General features: G+C 40.9%; 1 protein-coding gene across 2 annotated transcripts in view; it reads left to right on the top strand.

Moving 5' to 3' along the window:
- Positions 1 to 19,569, top strand: part of LOC124776874 (conserved oligomeric Golgi complex subunit 4) — a 124,535-nt gene that overhangs the window by 41,322 nt on the left and 63,644 nt on the right. For both annotated transcript variants that reach the window (XM_047252055.1, XM_047252056.1), the window contains exons 3-5: positions 3,074 to 3,251; positions 3,355 to 3,551; positions 4,072 to 4,228. In XM_047252055.1, the coding sequence (XP_047108011.1) occupies positions 3,074 to 3,251; positions 3,355 to 3,551; positions 4,072 to 4,228 (532 nt within the window). The remainder of the gene's footprint in view (positions 1 to 3,073; positions 3,252 to 3,354; positions 3,552 to 4,071; positions 4,229 to 19,569) is intronic.

Below are 19,569 nucleotides of genomic sequence, written 5' to 3' on the forward strand. Positions count from 1 at the left end.
AAAAGTCACCTGGAACCCCAGTTCACGGGAGACTTAACTGGATGGGATGAGAAGGAAAGACTAAGAGTTTAAAGTGGAAGATAGGGTAATGGCAAAGATTACTAGCAAAACACTGTATTTCAAATGTGGCTCTTCCTTTGCTTTGCCAGTTCCAGTGCTGGAAGAGGTGGTGGCAGTAGGGTGCATAGGGCACGTCTTGCAGCAGGGTGGTCACAGTGCTAGGATCAATAGGGTAGGGAGATGGGAACAGAAGGAGCATAGGGTCTGACAACGATATTGCAGAGATGGAGAGGATGACGAAAAGCTGTTCTAGGTGTGGTGGATAAAATCTCAGACAGAATGGATCTAACTTCAGGGCATGATTTTAGGAAGTCATGGTGTTGTCGAAGTAGCTGATTAATACAGTCAAGACCATGATAATACAGGGTGTCAAGTGATGTGCTCTGAAGTTGTTTTTTGAAGGGATCAGCAGTACCAGGGTGGGATGTGATGGCCTGGGAAATCTGCTTTTGAACTGGGCTGTTGGGATAATTATGTTCAGTGAAGGCTGAGGTGAGAGTGGTGGTGTATTGCTGTAAAGAGTCTGTATCAGAACAAATATATTTGCCTCGAATGCCAAGGCTGTATTGGAGAAGGGGTGGGGGTGGGGGGAAGACAGTTGACATGGAAAGGGTGGCAACTGTCAAAATGTTTGTTAGTAGATTTAATGTGGACGGAAGTAAGTAGCTAGCCTTTGGTGAGAATGAGACCAACATCAAGGAAAGTGGCATGGGATTCAGAATAGGACCATATGAAATTTAATTGGGAGAAGTTATTTAGAGATTCCAGGAATTTCAACAGGTCAGCCTCACCACGAGTCCGTACAGCAAAGATGTCATCAATGTATCTAAACCAAACCAGGGGCTGAAGGCTTATGGATCCCAGGAAAGGCCCCCCTCCAAGTGCCCCATGAGAAGTTTGGCAAAGGAAGGAGCCATCCTGGTTTCCATGGCTGTACCCTGATCTGTTTGTATGTGAGCAGAAATGATGTCATAGGTTTGGAACCAGATGAAGGTTGACTGAGGAAATGTTTAGCAGCAGACAAACCATGTATGTGGGGGGTGTTGGTACAGAGGGAATGGTATCAGCGGTGACTAGCAAAGTGTGTGGTGGGAGTGGAATGGGCACAGATTTCAGATGATCTAGGAAATGGTTGGTATCTTGAAGCCAGGAACTCTTGGATGGTGAGAATGATTGGGTTTTTGTATCTTAGGAAGAGGATAAAAGGCGTGGGTGTCTGGTTTGGGTGGGATAAGAAATTCTATGAATTGAGGTGTAAGTCCTTGTGAGGGGCCCGAGGTTTTTAGGACAGACTGCAGGTCAGTTTGAATCACAGGGATGGGATCTTGATGGCAGATGCTGCATGTAGAGGTTTCAGACAGTGTAGACCTTTCACTAACACATTCCTGCCGGTCAAGTACCACAGTGGTAGATCCTTTGTCTGCTGGGGGATAATGACGGAGTCATTAGCTTTTGGGAGATGTAGAGCATGGAGTTCTGCAGAGCACAGGTTAGGGTCATGTTATAAGGACCTAAGGAATAGTTGTGAAGCAATGCTGGATGTGAGGAATTCTTGGAAGGATTGTAAGAAATGATTTTGGGATAGCAGTGTTGGTGGATCAACTTGTTATATCATCATATCTACACAACACTTTCTCCCAACCACGTGCATCATGGCTTATATCCCTATAATAGACCTTGCTGCAGGAGCATGCAGGGACAAAGTGGTAGGAGGATAGGGCAGGTAGGTCGAAGTCTGAAGGTTATATGGAAGGTGGGGCGAGGGGGGGAGGGGTAATGGAATAGGAGGGAAGTAAAGAGACTGTAGGTGTGTTTGTGGAATAGATATCTGTGTAGTGCTGAAGTGGAAACAGGGAAGGAGGTAGGTGTGTGTAGGAAATGCTCCCATAAGCAGCACTTTACAATCCCCCAACCCTACCCTGCTTTTTGTAATGTCCATGTAAGACTGTACAGTAAATGAGCTTCTGCTATTCAGAAATGATGTTTACATTCTCCTGCTCATTTCACCTCCACAGAGGTCTGAAAACATACTGTGAAAGGTTCATTTCATTCTGCATCAGATGTGGCTCTTTACCACCCAGAACTGGAGCAACTGAATTATGTTCCCTGCATGGGTTTCACCTACCTCTCGTCATGCCCTGAAATGAGGAATTCTTGCAGTGGTATTCCACCACCCACCGAGCCTACACAATATCCTCGTCGGTCCCTACACAACATTTGCTCCCAACCCCTTGCCTCATGGCTCATATCCCTGTAGTAGACCAAGATGCAGGAACATGCAGGGACAAGGTGGGTAGAGGGTAGGGAAGCTGGGTTGCAGTCTGGTGGGTGGGTGGGGGATGGAAAAGGAGGAAAGTAAAAAGACTGTGAGTGTATTGGTGGAATAAAGATCTATGTAGTTCTGAAGTGGGAACAGAAGGGGGTAGGTGGGTGTAGAACAATGCTCCCACAAGCAGCACTTTACTGTCCCCCACGTCTACCCTGATATCTCTCCCCCTCCCTGCCCCAGCTTTCTCCTTTCCCCAGCTTTCTCCTTACCCCCGCCACCCAGACTGCTTCTTCCATCGTGCACTGCTGCTTGCAGTCTGGCCTCGGCAGCCAGAGACTGTGGTCGTGTGTGTGTGTGTGTGTGTGTGTGTGTGTGTGTGTGTGTGTGTGTGTGTTTTGTCCAATTCCAATGAGGGCATTTCTGTGTCTCAGCATCTCCAGTATATGGTGAGAAGCAATCTATCCTTTTCACAATACTGTCATTATTCCATCCTGAATTTTCCATAGAGGTTATGACTTAAACGTACAGTTCCCTCTAAATCAGTTTTTTTCTCTGTTGTATTTGTCAGTTTGATACATTGCTCATATGTCTCCTAACTAAGCAGTAACTAGAACACATTAAACATTTCAAAAGTAGTTGAGTCCATTTTTTACATTTTAGTGCTACAAATAAGCGTGTTTTGCAGGTTGAGGATATTCGCTCTTCTATTGAATTTTTCTGTTTTTATTACTTTTTTGCTTTTAGAGCCGGGCATCAGAGTGCCAGCAAAGGGTGCATGATTTATTGGACCTGCAATTATGTAGCAATGGTGTGCAAGCAGCTCTTCACAATGAAGACTATGAAAAGGCTGCAGCTCATATACACAGATTTCTTTCCATGGATGAAACTTTGGTGCAGCAAACAGCTGATGATGTTGCTGAAGGTTGAGTCCCCAGTTTGTGAATTTTTGACAATTTTGTTTTAATTTATCTTATCATTCTGCCAAAATTTTGACACCTAATGTTGTGACTATTTCATTTCAACAGATTGCACTAATGTCACAAATTCTTTCAAATTACTGCAAGAAGCAGCCTCTAAATTGAGAGTAATTGTAACCCAAAAATTTGATGAATCAGTAAGATCAGAAGATTTAGCATCTGTTGAAAGATTTTTCAAGATATTTCCATTACTGGGAATGCATGAAGAGGGATTAGGGAAATTTTCACTTTACTTGTGTTCAAAGGTAGGTCATGTATGTTCTTTCTTGAATATATTTTGGTGTGATGTCTCATATATAAAATTAAGAAACATGTTTGAAAGTGCTTTTATTGTATTTTAAGTTCCCATTTTTAACCTTGTTTTTTTGATTAATGTGATGGAGTTGTTTGAGAGTATTCTTTTGTTGCGTAGGTGTGATGATGGTTCCCTAAAAAAGGTTATAGCTCCACAGGCACTGCTCTTTACCATTCCGTCTGTTAAGAAAACATGAAGTTGTATGAGAAAGGAGAATTTCTTCTTGTGAATAGTGTTGGCCATGTTTTGAAACTGAATGTGCTGGAAATGAGTGACAACCTGGTTATTTCCAGTGAGAAAGAGAGAGGGTGTGTGCATGGGGGGGGGGGGGATATATTATTTGAAGATGTAATGTTTATATATTTAGAATGAATGTCATATGTTCTGCAACATTGTGTAGAGTTTTTAAGAGTGATTATTCATATGTGCTCTTGGGTGGTTTCATTACTGAAAGCTCTTTTATTCTTCAGTTGCAGGAGACAGCACAGAAGAATTTAAGAGCAGCTCTTGAAACGGCAGTATCTGACAAGAGAGCTAATGTTATATATGCAGACACTTTGACTCTTTTATTTGAAGGTATAGCGCGTGTTATTGAAATTCACCAACCTTTGGTGGAAACATATTATGGTGAGTAACCATAAAAATGTAAACAGATTGTATTCCACCTTTTAGCATGAGTTATTAAAAAAGTTTAAATAGCTAAAAATGGGAAAAAATATACTAAATAAAAGACCAGACAAGTGCTAGTATAACTTGCACTCTGAGGGTTCCATACAAACTCAGTTATGTATATTGCCCTCACCCACCTAATCCTTCACCTACACATCAACTCAGCCAATGAACACACCCGTCAACTCCTATCCTTAATAAAAGTCATTAATCTTTCCTCTCCCACATCCACACCGGCTGTTCAGAGCATCCTCCTACAGGCCAACCGTAAATTAGAACAGCATGCCACCCTCCACCTCAAAAAAACTATCCAATCTCCTGGTTTCCCACCTCCGGAAAGGCAACTCACTCACCCTTCACAACCTTTCCAGCAAACCTCAACCTCCTCTCATTGCACACAAACCCAGTCTCTCCCATCTACTCAATCTCCCACTTCCAGCTCCACTCCCTCCAAAACCTCAAAATTCTGATCAACACAATCTGGAACCACAACACCCTAATTCAGTAGTTAACCTTTCCTCCAAACCTCTCTCCCAATCCGAAACCTCTGTCCTATCCAAAGGCCTCACCTTCAGCCCCACTCCCAGATTCAACCAAACAGCCCTTGTCAAAGATTTACTGTCCTACACTCATACTCTCTGCTGGAAGTATCACTTTGCCACGAAGAAAAATGATCCTAATCCTACTCCTAATGATCCGACTCCCCAAGACACCATCCAAATTGAACCCTGCCTGGAACAGTTCCGTCCTCCGTCACAGCGGGACCCACCTCTTCTTCCTCAAAATCACCCTCTCCAAACCTTCCAGGAATTTCTGACTTCCAGCCTTGCATCTCAATCTTTCTTAAAAAACCTTAATCCTACACCCAACATCACCACTGCTGAAGCCCAGGCTATCCGTGATCTGAAGGCTGACCGATCCATCGTCATTCTTCCGGCGGACAAGGGTTCCACGACCGTGGTACTTGATCGTCGGGAGTATGTGGCTGAGGGACTGCGTCAGCTTTCAGACAACACCACATACAAAGTTTGCCAAGGTAACCCCATTCCCGATGTCCAGGCGGAGCTTCAAGGAATCCTCAGAACCTTAGGCCCCCTGCAAAACCTTTCACCTGACTCCATCAACCTCCTGACCCCACCGACACCCCGCACCCCTACCTTCTACCTTCTTCCTAAAATCCACAAACCCAATCATCCCGGCCGCCCCATTGTAGCTGGTTACCAAGCCCCCACAGAACGTATCTCTGCCTACGTAGATCAACACCTTCAACCCATTACATGCAGTCTCCCATCCTTCATCAAAGACACCAACCACTTCCTTGAACGCCTGGAATCCTTACCCAATCTGTTACCCCCGGAAACCATCCTTGTAACCATTGATGCCACGTCCTTATACACAAATATTCCGCACGTCCAGGGCCTCGCTGCGATGGAGCACTTCCTTTCACGCCGATCACCTGCCACCCTACCTAAAACCTCTTTCCTCATTACCTTAGCCAGCTTCATCCTGACCCACAACTTCTTCACTTTTGAAGGCCAGACATACCAACAATTAAAGGGAACAGCCATGGGTACCAGGATGGCCCCCTCGTACGCCAACCTATTCATGGGTCGCTTAGAGGAAGCCTTCTTGGTTACCCAAGTCTGCCAACCAAAAACTTGGTACAGATTTGTTGATGACATCTTCATGATCTGGACTCACAGTGAAGAAGAACTCCAGAATTTCCTCTCCAACCTCAACTCCTTTGGTTCCATCAGATTCACCTGGTCCTACTCCAAATCCCATGCCACTTTCCTTGACGTTGACCTCCACCTGTCCAATGGCCAACTTCACACATCCGTCCACATCAAACCCACCAACAAGCAACAGTACCTCCATTATGACAGCTGCCACCCATTCCACATCAAACGGTCCCTTCCCTACAGCCTAGGTCTTCGTGGCAAACGAATCTGCTCCAGTCCGGAATCCCTGAATCATTACACCAACAACCTGACAACAGCTTTCGCATCCCGCAACTACCCTCCCGACCTGGTACAGAAGCAAATAACCAGAGCCACTTCCTCATTCCCTCAAACCCAGAATCCCCCACAGAAGAACCACAAAAGTGCCCCACTTGTGACAGGATACTTTCCGGGACTGGACCAGACTCTGAATGTGGCTCTCTAGCAGGGATACGACTTCCTCAAATCCTGCCCTGAAATGAGATCCATCCTTCATGAAATCCTCCCCACTCCGCCAAGAGTGTCTTTCCGCTGTCCACCTAACCTTCGTAACCTGTTAGTTCATCCCTATGAAATCCCCAAACCACCTTCCCTACCCTCTGGCTCCTATCCTTGTAACCGCCCCCGATGCAAAACCTGTCCCATGCACCCTCCCACCACCACCTACTCCAGTCCTGTAACCCGGAAGGTGTACACGATCAAAGGCGGAGCCACGTGTGAAAGCACCCACGTGATTTACCAACTGACCTGCCTACACTGTGATGCATTCTATGTGGGAATGACCAGCAACAAACTGTCCATTCGCATGAATGGACACAGGCAGACAGTGTTCGTTGGTAATGAAGATCACCCTGTGGCTAAACATGCCTTGGTGCACAGCCAGCACATCTTGGCACAGTGTTACACCGTCCGGGTTATCTGGATACTTCCCACCAACACCAACCTATCCGAACTCCGGAGATGGGAACTTGCCCTTCAGTATATCCTCTCTTCTCGTCATCCGCCAGGCCTCAATCTCCGCTAATTTCAAGTTGCCGCCACTCATACCTCACCTGTCTTTCAACAACTTCTTTGCCTCTACACTTCTGCCTCGACTGACATCTCTGCCCAAACTCTTTGTCTTTAAATATGTCTGTATGTGTGGATGGATATGTGCGTGTGTGCGAGTGTATACCTGTCCTTTTGTCCCCCTAAGGTAAGTCTTTCCGCTCCCGGGATTGGAATGACTCCTTACCCTCTCCCTTAAAACCCACTTCCTTTCGTCTTCCCCTCTCCTTCCCTCTTTCCTAATGAGGCAACAGTTTGTTGCGAAAGCTTGAATTTTGTGTGTATGTTTGTGTTTGTTTGTGTGTCTATCGACCTGCCAGCGCTTTCGTTCGGTAAGTCACCTCATCTTTGTTTTTATATACAGTTATGTATATAGGTAGATCATCTATAAGTTTTGATGAGTTAATATCAAAATATGTGACATAAATAGCATATCTTTTGATTGCACTGACTTAGAAGATTAATTTTTTACACTGACAAGGGATAATAGAGTTTGGTATTTGGCATAAATTCATCTTGATACACTTATCCATTCCAGGGGAAAAGGGGTTTTAACAGATGGACAACAAATGGCAAAAAAATTGTTTGTATGTAATATAATTACAAATTAACAAATTTTTGGGTTTTTCTGTTACTTGTACTGTAAAATCTTGTTTCTTGCAAAATTTCATGATCTGTGTCAACTGGGAGTGCTCTATTGGTTGTAATGAATGAGTTTGAGAGTGTCAGAATAGAGACATAAATGGCCATATCTTTTGATTCAACTGACATAGAAGCTTAAAGCTTTTACATCACCAAGGAACCGTAGACTTTAGTATTTGACATAAATTTCAAAATGATGCCTCTAACCATTCCTGAGAAAAAAGGGTCTTAACAAATGGATGGACAGACAGACAAATGGACATTGTAAGTAAAAGTGAACTCATTCCAGATAGATGAAATTTTAATGTGAAGAACTGCGACTTATGTTTTGGGGAACTAAATAATCTGAAGCATTCTTTGTTGTGATTACTTTGACCTCAAAACAAGTGTGTGAAATGTCTTTGTATTTTAATTCTTCAGGGAATACATTTCAATCTTTTTTAATTGACATTTTTTTTTCTTTTGTATCTCATAGGAGACTAGGGTGATGCTCACATGTCCATACCACAGTGTTGCATAAGCTACGAGTGGCCTCAGGCTGATGCTAAATAACAAGTACCTCAAATATCTTGAACAGTACTGGTGAACTAAGATTCTCAATCTTGGATTTGCGTAGTGCTACTAGATCTCTATTTCTCTAAGCTCTATGCGTGTATGAGTACTGATCATTAGATGTAGCAGTGGATTGTTTAGCGTTTCAGAGAATGGAACTGGTGGCTTAACTTTCTGGACCACAAGGAAAAACTTCTTTAACATCCAGTCAACTTCTTAGTGAGTCGTCTACTTAGGAATTAAATGGATGTAAAGACAAAATAGTCATTAGTAAGTTGAATCTTCAACATCTGACATGTATTACTCTTATTAGGGCATTTGAGACTCTGCTTAGGTGGATTGTGTGTTCCTTCAGATTTTCATGCAATCAAAACAATTATTTTTCAATTTATTTTTTAAAAACTTCCATTTGATTCTGTGCACCACTGGTGCCCAGTCACAATTGCATCTGAAGAGAATGCAGACAATTTGTCCTTTCAATGACATTTCTCCTGAATAAAATGTTGTAATAGGTTGTTTCCTTCTGCCTATATACCTCTAAAGTCTTATGATGGCGTGTACTACTGTGAGTTTGTTGGATTGTAACTCACTCAAATGCATTGAAGATGGCTTTTTATAGTGGAAATTTGGATATACAAGAATAATAAAAAACTAATGGTATTGCAACTCATTGCTGTGTTCCTGCCCTCCCTTTAGTCACTGTGCACAATGGTTCCATATAGAATAAAAGTTGGTTAATAGGTAACAAGTTACAAGACATGTGAAAATGAGTTTGAGTTACATGATGGTGGGAGAACAGCTTGTACAGCTTACCTTCTTTTTATATTCAGAATTCTGTATGACAAATTGCTTGATATCCCAAATCTGTTGAACACCTGTGTAATTGGACAGTTTCATTGGAGACTGTGATTGTAAATTTAAAATGTCCTCATGAAAATACAATAGTGGCAGTATTGCATAAGTTATTAAATTTTAGTGTTGTTTTGGTCTAACCTAATGCATTTATGACTAGAACTGCAAAAATAGTGGGAAATTGAAAGGCTAAATGCGGCCAAATATCATAGAGGTAGCCAATGACGAACTACAAAAAAAGTGTAGTTCTTGTTCTTGCCTAAAACTCACCCAGTTGTTGAAACATAGATTGGATTCATCTGTCTCAGTGTGAGACCTTACATCCCACACTGAATGCAATACTTAGGTTGTCAGAAAATGTGACTACGTGAAAAAGTGGCCCAGATTTTTATAAATCTTGAAATGAATGTTACTATTAATTGCATGAACCAGTTATGCTGTTTCATTCAAGAATTGCCAGTTTGATAGAAAAAATTTATTGAAAAGGAGCCTCCAATGTTTACATCAGAGAATACTCTCAAAATGATTAATGTAAAAATGCCAGTGAAGGTAAGAGAAATCCATACGAATATCACATTTACAATTATTATTTTTCTGAAGCACTTCATACCAGTACTGGTAAGGTTCCTTTGCTAAGTGCACAACCAAATCCTCCTCTTTGTTTCTGTAAGACAGTGTTACATCTACTATCACTTTATTGTTGAGAGGACATTAATTGCAGCAAATGTTTGTGTGATTTTTAAAAAAGGACATAACCACTTCCTTCCTCATGCTTATTCAGTTGAGCTAGTGCTCAATGTTCATAGGCTTCAAATTATAACCTACCTTCCATTTCCGAGACTAGTAGGCTGGGTATCAAGTGGAGCATTGCAACTTGAATTTGGCTACTCCAAATGGATCACCATCAAGCAGTCCGTATTTGCCACACCAACAGTACCCTTACTACAAAGGGACTGGTATCAGTCAACAACAGTTTCTCTAATCACAGACTATACAGAATTTTGTTCTATATCGTGTATCTGTCATTTCATCAACTACTTAACAGAAAGACTATCACAGAACTGATCAAGAACTCCCAGTGCACTTTATCTGATGGGAAACTTTAGCACTGTAACAGTCTCAGTATCCTTCTTACACTTGTCCCTTTCTTTATCAGGACATAGTTGCTTGCTTAACGATGACCTATATCTTTGTGCAATCTGTAAAGGTGTCCTCTAGGCTCAGTACCTCTTCCTGCTCTGACTTTCACACAAATACTTTGTAGCTATCTGTGTACTCTCCAGTGACACATTCCATTCATAGATATATCCGATGAAGATAGCTGTAGGACGAAGAGAATTATTAGTTTCTCTATGTTTAGAGAGAGCTGTTATTTTGCAACTATATACTCAATTAGTGAAAGGCCACTCCAGTTGTTGATATATTCTTTATGTAAATCCACAATCAGTTTCAGCCTTCAAATACTGTGTCAAAGCCAAAACTTATTATGGACTTAAATAAAGAATATATTAACAAGTTGAATGGACCTTTCATTGATTAAGAAATACAATTGCCCAGCTGGATTCTCAGCGGCATTTAACTGGACATTTATAGTCAGTGAGATATGTTTGAATTTCATGAATGCATCAAAATCAGGTGCAGGTAGATAGCACTGCGGATGTCTCCCTGCAAACCTGGACACTTTCCATTGCTAAATCAGAAATCAAATACATTGTTGAAGAGAGCAAGAATGACTTGCAGAAGTGTTCCCCTCCCCTAACTACAGCCACATAATGACCGAGACATAGGGTTCATGTTTGAAAAGAATGAGGTTCAAATCCTAGCTTAGTTCTCATTAGTATTTCTAAATCACTTCAGGCGAATGTTACAATCTACTTGCTATTTCCAGGAATATCTTCCTAAATATATTCCACTTCCCTCCGAGATCATCCTATATATTCTTTTCTTTATCATCTACAAACTGTGTAAACATCCTGTACATTCATGTAATTTTTTTTATTATTAATGTTTTTTTTTCTCTGATCATATAAAAAAGTAATAATCACTTCCATGAGGTTTCTACAGACATTGTAAATTGTTGCATTCTTAATTTAATCTATCTTCATCTTTTATGTTAGTTACATGTTCCATAGATTGTCTGAACAATTCTTTTATCAAAATGATGTAGAACAAGTCAATTTACAGAATATGTGTACATGATTAGTGCTAACATTAATGAACACATTATCATTTTATTACTGCTTTATCATTTTATTACTGGTCATACAATTACACTTAAAAACACCTGTCTTTTTTACTGGCTGTCAGTTTTTAAGTAGCAATTCTTCACTGGAATAGAAGCAGTTGTCCAGAAGAAATGGTTTTAAATTAGATTTAACCCTCTAACAGACGTACCATTTTTCGTAACATGAGCAGGCGCACGGTGCACTTTGTACACATGTAAAGAGCTGTCTTTATGTTACCAAGGTAAACATTTATCCCTGCCAACTGCTTATTCAATTACTAATTATCTCGTAGCTAATGTCTCAGTGTGGGACTGTGCTGCTAGCTTGGAATTGGGGTCATTTTCTTGTGCGGATCATAAATTTTTTCTCACCTAATTTGCTTTTTATTTTATTTTACTGCTGCTCACTTAGACAAAGGTCAGCAGAACTTACTACTGTGTCAGCTGAAGCAATAATGAAGGAATAGGCACAGCTTGTAAGTGTAAAACAACAGTGGAATAGTAGTAAACAATGTTATTTGTGATTGACGCACTTAATGCACAGACGCGTCCACTTGAGGTTTAAAACTTGCTTTCCTATGTGTCAGATATTTTATGTTATCAGGCAAATGATCAAAAATTTTTATTTCTGCATACTGAGCTCCTCTCTGAGCAACAGACAGCTTTAACAGTGGCTAATAAAGTTCATTTTACCATTAGTGTTGTAGGTATGTACATCACTGTTCTTTTCAAATTGTGATAGAGTATTTATGATGAAATTCATACGTATTGTGACAGCACAGTTAAAACGCCTAGCTCCTTGACAAGGTGCCTACATGACGTCCATGGGTTAACACCACACATTATTCTTACTTCTTGCTTTTGTGCTATCAATACTTTCTTTGTAAGTGATGAGTTACCCCAAAAAATTATTCCGTACGACATTATTGTGTGGAAATGTGCAAAATATGTCAGGAGACTGATATATTTGTTTCCAAGATTAGCAATTGACAAAGAGCAAAAGTTGCTGAACTTGATTGCTTGCGAAGCTCAGTGTTATACTGTGTCCAGTTTGAGTTTTCATCAGCATGTACACCCAAGAATCTACTCTACTTACTGGCTCCTGCTCATGTGATTCATCAGTTGTTGGTATGATTCTGTTTGATGTACAGAACTGTTTGTATAGTGTTTTCTCAGGATTTATGGAGAGTCCATTTTTAATACCTAATAATTCTGTGGAAAATATCATTTACTAACTCTTCTGCTGTTTTCTTTCTCGTGGGATTTATTATAATACTAGTATTGTGTGCAAAAAGTGCCAATTTTGCTTGTTAAATGTTAAGTGAAAGGTCATTCACAATGTATAAGGAATATAAGTGAACTCAAAATTGAACCCTGTTGGTCTCTTATTGTGATTTTACCCCAGTCTACCTTTCCAACATTGTCTGAGCTATTCATCACAACCTTTTGCATTCTGTTTGCCAATTATGACGAAAACTACCTGGTTGTAAAACCAAGAGTCCCGTAAAATGTTAGTTTTTCTAAGAGAGCATCATGCTCTACAGTTTACACACTCTAAGGCCACAGAGAGATCGCAAAAAATGTCAGCTAGTGATATATTATTATTATTTAAAGCCTCTTCTGTTTGGTGAATGAAGATATAATAGTATTCTTAGTCTAGCAACCTTTCTGGAATTCAAATTGTGAAATTCTAAGTAAATTGTTTCCACTTACTTGTGTGACTACTCTTGAGCACATTACTTTTTCGAATATTTTGGAAAAATATATCAATAAGGAAATTGGATGAAAACTGTTTTAGTCTGTCTGGTCACCTTTCTTATGAAGTGTTTAAATAATGGCATATTTTAATCAGTTTAGAAAAATTCCCTATGCCAGCACATTGCTTATATCACTAACAATATTACTTATTAAGTTGGAACAACATTTCAGAATTTTGTTTGAAATTCCATCAACCCTGCAACAGCTTTTATTTTTTAGAATTTTTATAATTCCAGTGAAAGGTGTTGGTACCACCGCTAGTTGTGATATAACACACCAGACAAAAAAGTTAGTCCGTCTGGACACATCACACTAATACTATGCAACGTTGCTTCCAGCCTTGATAATAATGACCTCAGTTTGGTGAGGAAGAGAGTCCACAAGTTTCTTCAGGTAAACCACATCCAGCTGAAGCCGCTCACTGATGATTAGATCCCATAGAGCTGCCAGACTGCAAGTATGTTGATTGCTGCATTTCGCCCACTATTCTGAATAGTCTCCGACATTTTCTGTCTCATTAATTTCTAGTGATTTAGCAGACCAGTCAAGATGTGACAGGGTGCCTGAGTATTTGCCAAACCACAGACATATGCACCTTGTCATCTTAGAAGATGGAAGTGTCCACAGCATACTCATCATGAAATGGAGAAGTCTACATATACAATCTGCAAGCCACCGTACAATGCACGGTGAAGGGTCCTTGTGTTACTAATAGCCATTTCCTTTCCTGCTCATCTCACAAATGGAGTGAGGGAAAAACAATGGTCTAAATGCCTCCATACAAGCCCTAATTTCTCATATCTCTGTGTCCTTATGCTAAATATACTTTGGCGGCAATAGAATTGTTCTGCAGTCAGCCTCAATGGCCAGTTCTCTAAATTTTTTCAGTAGTACCACACAAAGAGAACATCTTCTCTTCGAGTATTCACATTGAGTTCATGAAGCATTGTGTAATACTTGCATGTTGATTACAAATATAGAAACATGCCTTTGAATTGTTTCAGTATCTTCCTTTATTCTGACCTAGTGGACCCCATAATCTCAAGCAGTCCTCAAGAGTGGGTTGCACTAGTGGCCTATAGACTGTCTCCTTTATAGATGAGCTACAGTTTCCTAAAATTCCTCCAGTAGACAGAAGTTGACCATTTGCCTTCTGTACTACTGTCCTTATATCCTTGTTCCATTTTGTGTCACTCTGCAATGCTGTACCTAGATATTTAATCGAATATTTAATCGACGCAGCTGCATCAAGCAGTACATCAATAATGTTGTATTCAAACATTATAGTTTTCTTTTTCCAATTCATGTGCATCAACTTACATTTTTCTACATCTAGATCTAGCTGCCACTTATCACACCAACTAGAAATTCTGTCTAAGTCATCGTGTATCCTCCCACAGTCACTCAACAATGGTACCTTCCTGTATACCACAGCATCATCAGCAAGCAGCTGCACATTGCTGCTCACCCTGTCCATCAAATCATTTATGTATGTACAGAATAAGAGTGGTACTACCGCAATTCCCTAGGTCACTCCAGATGATACCCTTTTCTCTGATGAACACTCCCTGTCAAGGACAACATACTAGGTTCTATTACTTAAGTCTTTGAGCCAATCACATATCTGGTAATCTATTCCGTATTATTCTGTATGCTCATATCCATGTTACCAGTCTGCAGTGGGGCACTGTGTCAAATACTTTCTGAAAATCTATGAATATGGAATCTACCTAATGCCCCTCATCTACCGTTTGCAGAATGTCATGTGAGAAAAGGTCAAGTTGAGTTCTGCATGAGTGATGCTTTCTAAATCTGTGGTGATTTGTAGACAGTAGATTTTTTGTGTCAAGGAAATTTATTACATTTGAACTCAGAATACCTTCAACTGTTGTGCAGAAAACCAGTGTTACGTATATTGGTCTGTAATTATGCGGATCATTCTTTTACACTTCTTATAAACAGGAGTTAGTTATGCATTTTTCCAGTCACTTGGAACTTTGCTCTGGGTGAAAGAGTAGTGGTAAATGCAAGTTAAGTGAGGGTGCAATGCTGCAACCTGTAAAACCAAACTGGTTTTCCACTGAACGTGGTGACTTATTTGTTTTCAGTTCTTTCAGTTGCTTTTCTTTGCCAGGGATGCCTATTGAAATATGCTCACTATTTTTTATTTACTTAAATTTGGCATATTTGGTGACAGTACCTTTTCCGTAAAATGTTTACAAGGCTACATTTGTTTTGGCTTCAGTTGTCTACTGGAAGTATGATTCCACAACGCAGTTTCGTCGGCTGCAGAAATGACTTGGTTCAATGTGTTTGCCTCATTTTTGGTGCTTCAAATACCATTTCTTCGAATGTGGTTTCTTCTTAAAGTTTATATAAAAAAATAGTAACATAATTCATTTTTTCCTGTTCACTAGCAAATTATTTATAATGGCGACCTGCACATTGTTCTACCGTCAACACACACCAAGAGTTCACTGCAACTGACTACAGTCAAAGACGACTTCAGTGTCAAAGACATTTTACACAACACACAAGCTTCCACTTGTAATCAGTCTCTTTGATATCCTTCGTCACATTTACTAATAGTAATCAATATGCTTTCACTCTCAAAAATACAAGTAAATTGGCATATAATAAGGCAAATTACAATAAAAAATTCTGACAAAAATATAAGAAAACATTTACAATTTGGTATCGACAAATCCGGTAGAAAATAACACATCTCCCAGATCCATTACACTATACATCCTCTATTTGGGAGCTTGTGTGACAGAAAACAGTAATGTTGAGATAAATACCCAGCTTTTTGTTCATGGTACGTGACTGAGTGGGTCTAAGCATGATATGAGAAACAGCCCCGAAACTTCTCATAACCACCTCCAGCCTGAACTACAGCAAATACACACTGTGGGCTCAAAACTTCATTGTACTTTCAACACTTGGCATCATTTGAAAACAGGTAAAATTGTAACTAGTTTGACCACATTGCATGTTCCCAGTCACCTAATGTCCAGTTTCTGTGTTTTTTGACCCACTGAAGATATGCAGTTTTATCTGTCACTGAGAGCAATAAGTTTTTGCAAGATACTCAGCCCCTAATATCCTTTGCAAGCAGTTTCTTTCCCAGTTTTCACTCAGGATCTGCTCTAGGGGACCTGCATCCACTGATAGCAGCAATCCCAGTCGGGTTTTAAACAGACTGTCATTGACAAAGGTCACACTTGTCTCCAGCTCCTTTCGGTTAGGATCTTTTTACACTCACTAATCTTACACTGTGTTACTGGCTATGCATGGTACAGTCTGTGTTTATCCACCAGCTAACTGTGCAACTTCATTTACAGTTTCATTATGGGCACATTGGAACATGTGATAGTTCTTCCCAGTGTTCTGTCACACCTTCATGTTGACTCATCTTCCTGTGCTGACTCCATATAACTGGCTGGTACATTCACTCTACTTCATTGCAATGCTTTACATCAGCATTGGATGACCACATTACTGCCAGGTATCATCTCTACACAGTCTCCATATCAGCTGACTAACTGGCTGGTACATTCACTCTACCTCATTGCAATGCTTTACATCAGCATTGGATGACCACATGACTGCCAGGTATCATCTCTACACAAACTCCATATCAGCTGACTATTCCTCCTCCTCCAGATCCCCTCTAGTCTGCTTTGCAGCTGATTTCCAAATCTGCCATTAAAGTATTCTGAAATGTTTCCACTCACCTGAAGCTCTTGGCAAGCTTTATGTTTAATCCTTTTTTCCCCACATCTTCACTAGTATTGTTCACTGGCATAAAAGTAATAGATTTTGCTTTGAATATACTTTAATGCAATCAGCCATGTTTCTGTCCATGAGGATCCTTCCACTTTTTTCTCATGCCTGCTAAGTTCTTGTTCTGCATAATCACTGCTCATGCTCCCTCTAGCAGTCTCTCAGCTGTTATAATAATGTGATTACTTGTTACTTACTTTATTTACTGTTGTTTCCTGTTTATTACTATTGTCAGATAAAGGTCTGATAGCCGTTCTCTCTCTTATTGTACTTGAAGAGTTCACACATGCACAAGCCCCATACTTAATACCGGGTGGTTGTAATTAAACTTTCCGTATTCAGCATGTTATAATATGGAAACTAATTGCCGTACAAGTACCGAAGTTGGTAGCATTAATGTCAAGGACATGGGGAAGAGAAATAATGCAGAATCAGTTCAGTCGAAACACTTTTAATGTGCTGCTACGGTACATCATACCATTACATGCCAGTACTGCTACAAAAGGGGCCCAATACAGCACCCATCAGTGTCCAGAAAGTCTGAAAGTGCAGGATTGCATTCTGTACAGCAGAACGAAGCATGTCCATAGGTATGCTGGCTACCTCTCTTGATGTGCTGTGCTTCAGATCAGCACATGTGTGAATGTTCCCCGGGTAAACCCTGTCCTTCAGGTATTCCCACAACCAGAAATCACAGAGACTGAGATTAGGTGATCATGCCGGTCAAGCATTTGGAAACGATCGCCTGATAATTTGATTGTTTCCAAATGTGTTTCGAAGAAGCAGGTGAACTTCATGTGCAATGTGCGGTGGGGCCCCATCTTGGATGAAAATGAGTTCAATGTGTCTCTCTCCTGTAGGGCAGGTATGACATGCTGACGAAGTATATCACAGGAACACTGGCCAGTCACACTGCACATCTTTGTCCCTTGAGTGCCAACCTGCTCAAAAAAGAATGAGCCAATGATGAATGTAGCCGTAATGCCACACCATACAGTGACATGTTCATCATACAGAGAAACTTCATGTACAGTGACTGGAGGTGAAGATTCCCACACTTGGCAATTCTGTGTGTTCACCTCACCAGTCAGAGAAAAATGATTTTCATCTGTCCATAAGATGGTCCAGGGCCTGCCCTTGTCAACTTCAGTCCTTGCGAGAAAGTGGAGAGCAAAGTCAACACGTCACTGTGTGTCCTGTGGTGCAAGCTGCTGTATGATATAGATCTCATATGGATACCATTTGAGAATGGTTTGAAGCATCTTCTGTACAGTGGACCACGGGATGTTCAACTGTCGTAACACAGGACACTGGGAATTGCACACAGCATTGTCTGCCATAGCAACAGCAAATTCATTAACCACCTGTGGTGCAACCAATTGTTGGCCTCTTCCCAGAGCAATACCCAGTTCTCCAGTTGATTCAAACTTCTTCATCATGCTTCACACAGCAGCTGGAGAAAGAGGACCCTTCCGTAATCCTTTCAGCTGGCAACATTCTCGAAGTGCAGCTGCAGCATTACTGTATCTTTGATAATAGAGCTTCACCAGTAATGCCTTGCTCCTTTTGTCCATGTTCGTGTTGACACATCAACAAGGGCACTGCGACCTGTTAGGTGTGTGAGACTATGAATCACAATGACTGATCACGGTACCTGGTGGCCATAGTTGGAAATGGACTGTGGTGTTGTGACACATGGAAATCGTGCAACCCATACTCAGGACATCAATGCTCCTATGTTTGGTGCTTGTATGGTAATTAGCTTCTATGTTATAATGTGTTAAATAGAGAACGTTTAATTATAACCACCTGGTACTTCATGTTTCAAACTGTTGATTTCTGTTTCATTCACCTGTGTTTTATTCAAACACTTTGGACAAGATCTGTCAGTTTTTGTTACCTGTAGGGGACTTTTGCAGTTTGTGTTTGACCCTACCATGTTTTTCATTGTGGTTTACTGCACTAGATGGCTTAGGGTAAGTTCATTCTTAGAGAGTGACTCTTTCAGTTGTTGAACTACTGTGCACATCTCTCTGTACTTCTTTGGAGCTTCCAGATCCTACCACTCAGCACTCCTGACACATTTGATGAGCCAGCATCTTAGGACAGGTAGGCGAGTATCTGGTGTGGTAAAATCTATTGACGTAAGATCAGACAGAAAACTTGTAATGTGTGTTTGGCAATAAGTAATTATTATAACTCTAACGCACGGCTTTCCGGAGAGGGAAGGAGCGCCCGGTCCCTGGCATGAATCCGCCCGGCGGACTTGTGTCAAGGTCCAGTGAGCCGGACGGTCTGTGAATGGCTTTTAGGTGGTTTTCCATCTGCCTCGGCGAATGCGGGCTAGTTCCCCTTATTCCGCCTCAGCTACTGTATGTTGGCGATTGTTGCGCAAACAAGTTCTCCATGTACGCGTTCACCACCATTACTCTACCACGCAAACATAGGGGTTACACTCGTCTGGTGTGAGACCTTCCTTGGGGAGTCTACCGGGGGCCGAACCGCACAATAACCCTGGGTTCGGTGTGGGGCAGCGGAGGGTTGAAGTGGACTACAGTAGTTGTCGTGGGGTTGTGGACCACTGCAGCTGCGGTGGGTACGAAGCCTCTCCATCATTTCTAGGTCCCCGTTAACCTACAACATACAACTATTATGACTACTTTTTAAATTAAAATATTGTTTGCGTGTATATTTAATTTTCCTTTATTCTCTTTTAG

Source organism: Schistocerca piceifrons, chromosome 2 (genome assembly GCF_021461385.2).
Source record: "Schistocerca piceifrons isolate TAMUIC-IGC-003096 chromosome 2, iqSchPice1.1, whole genome shotgun sequence".
NCBI classification, from domain to species: Eukaryota; Metazoa; Arthropoda; class Insecta; order Orthoptera; family Acrididae; genus Schistocerca; species Schistocerca piceifrons.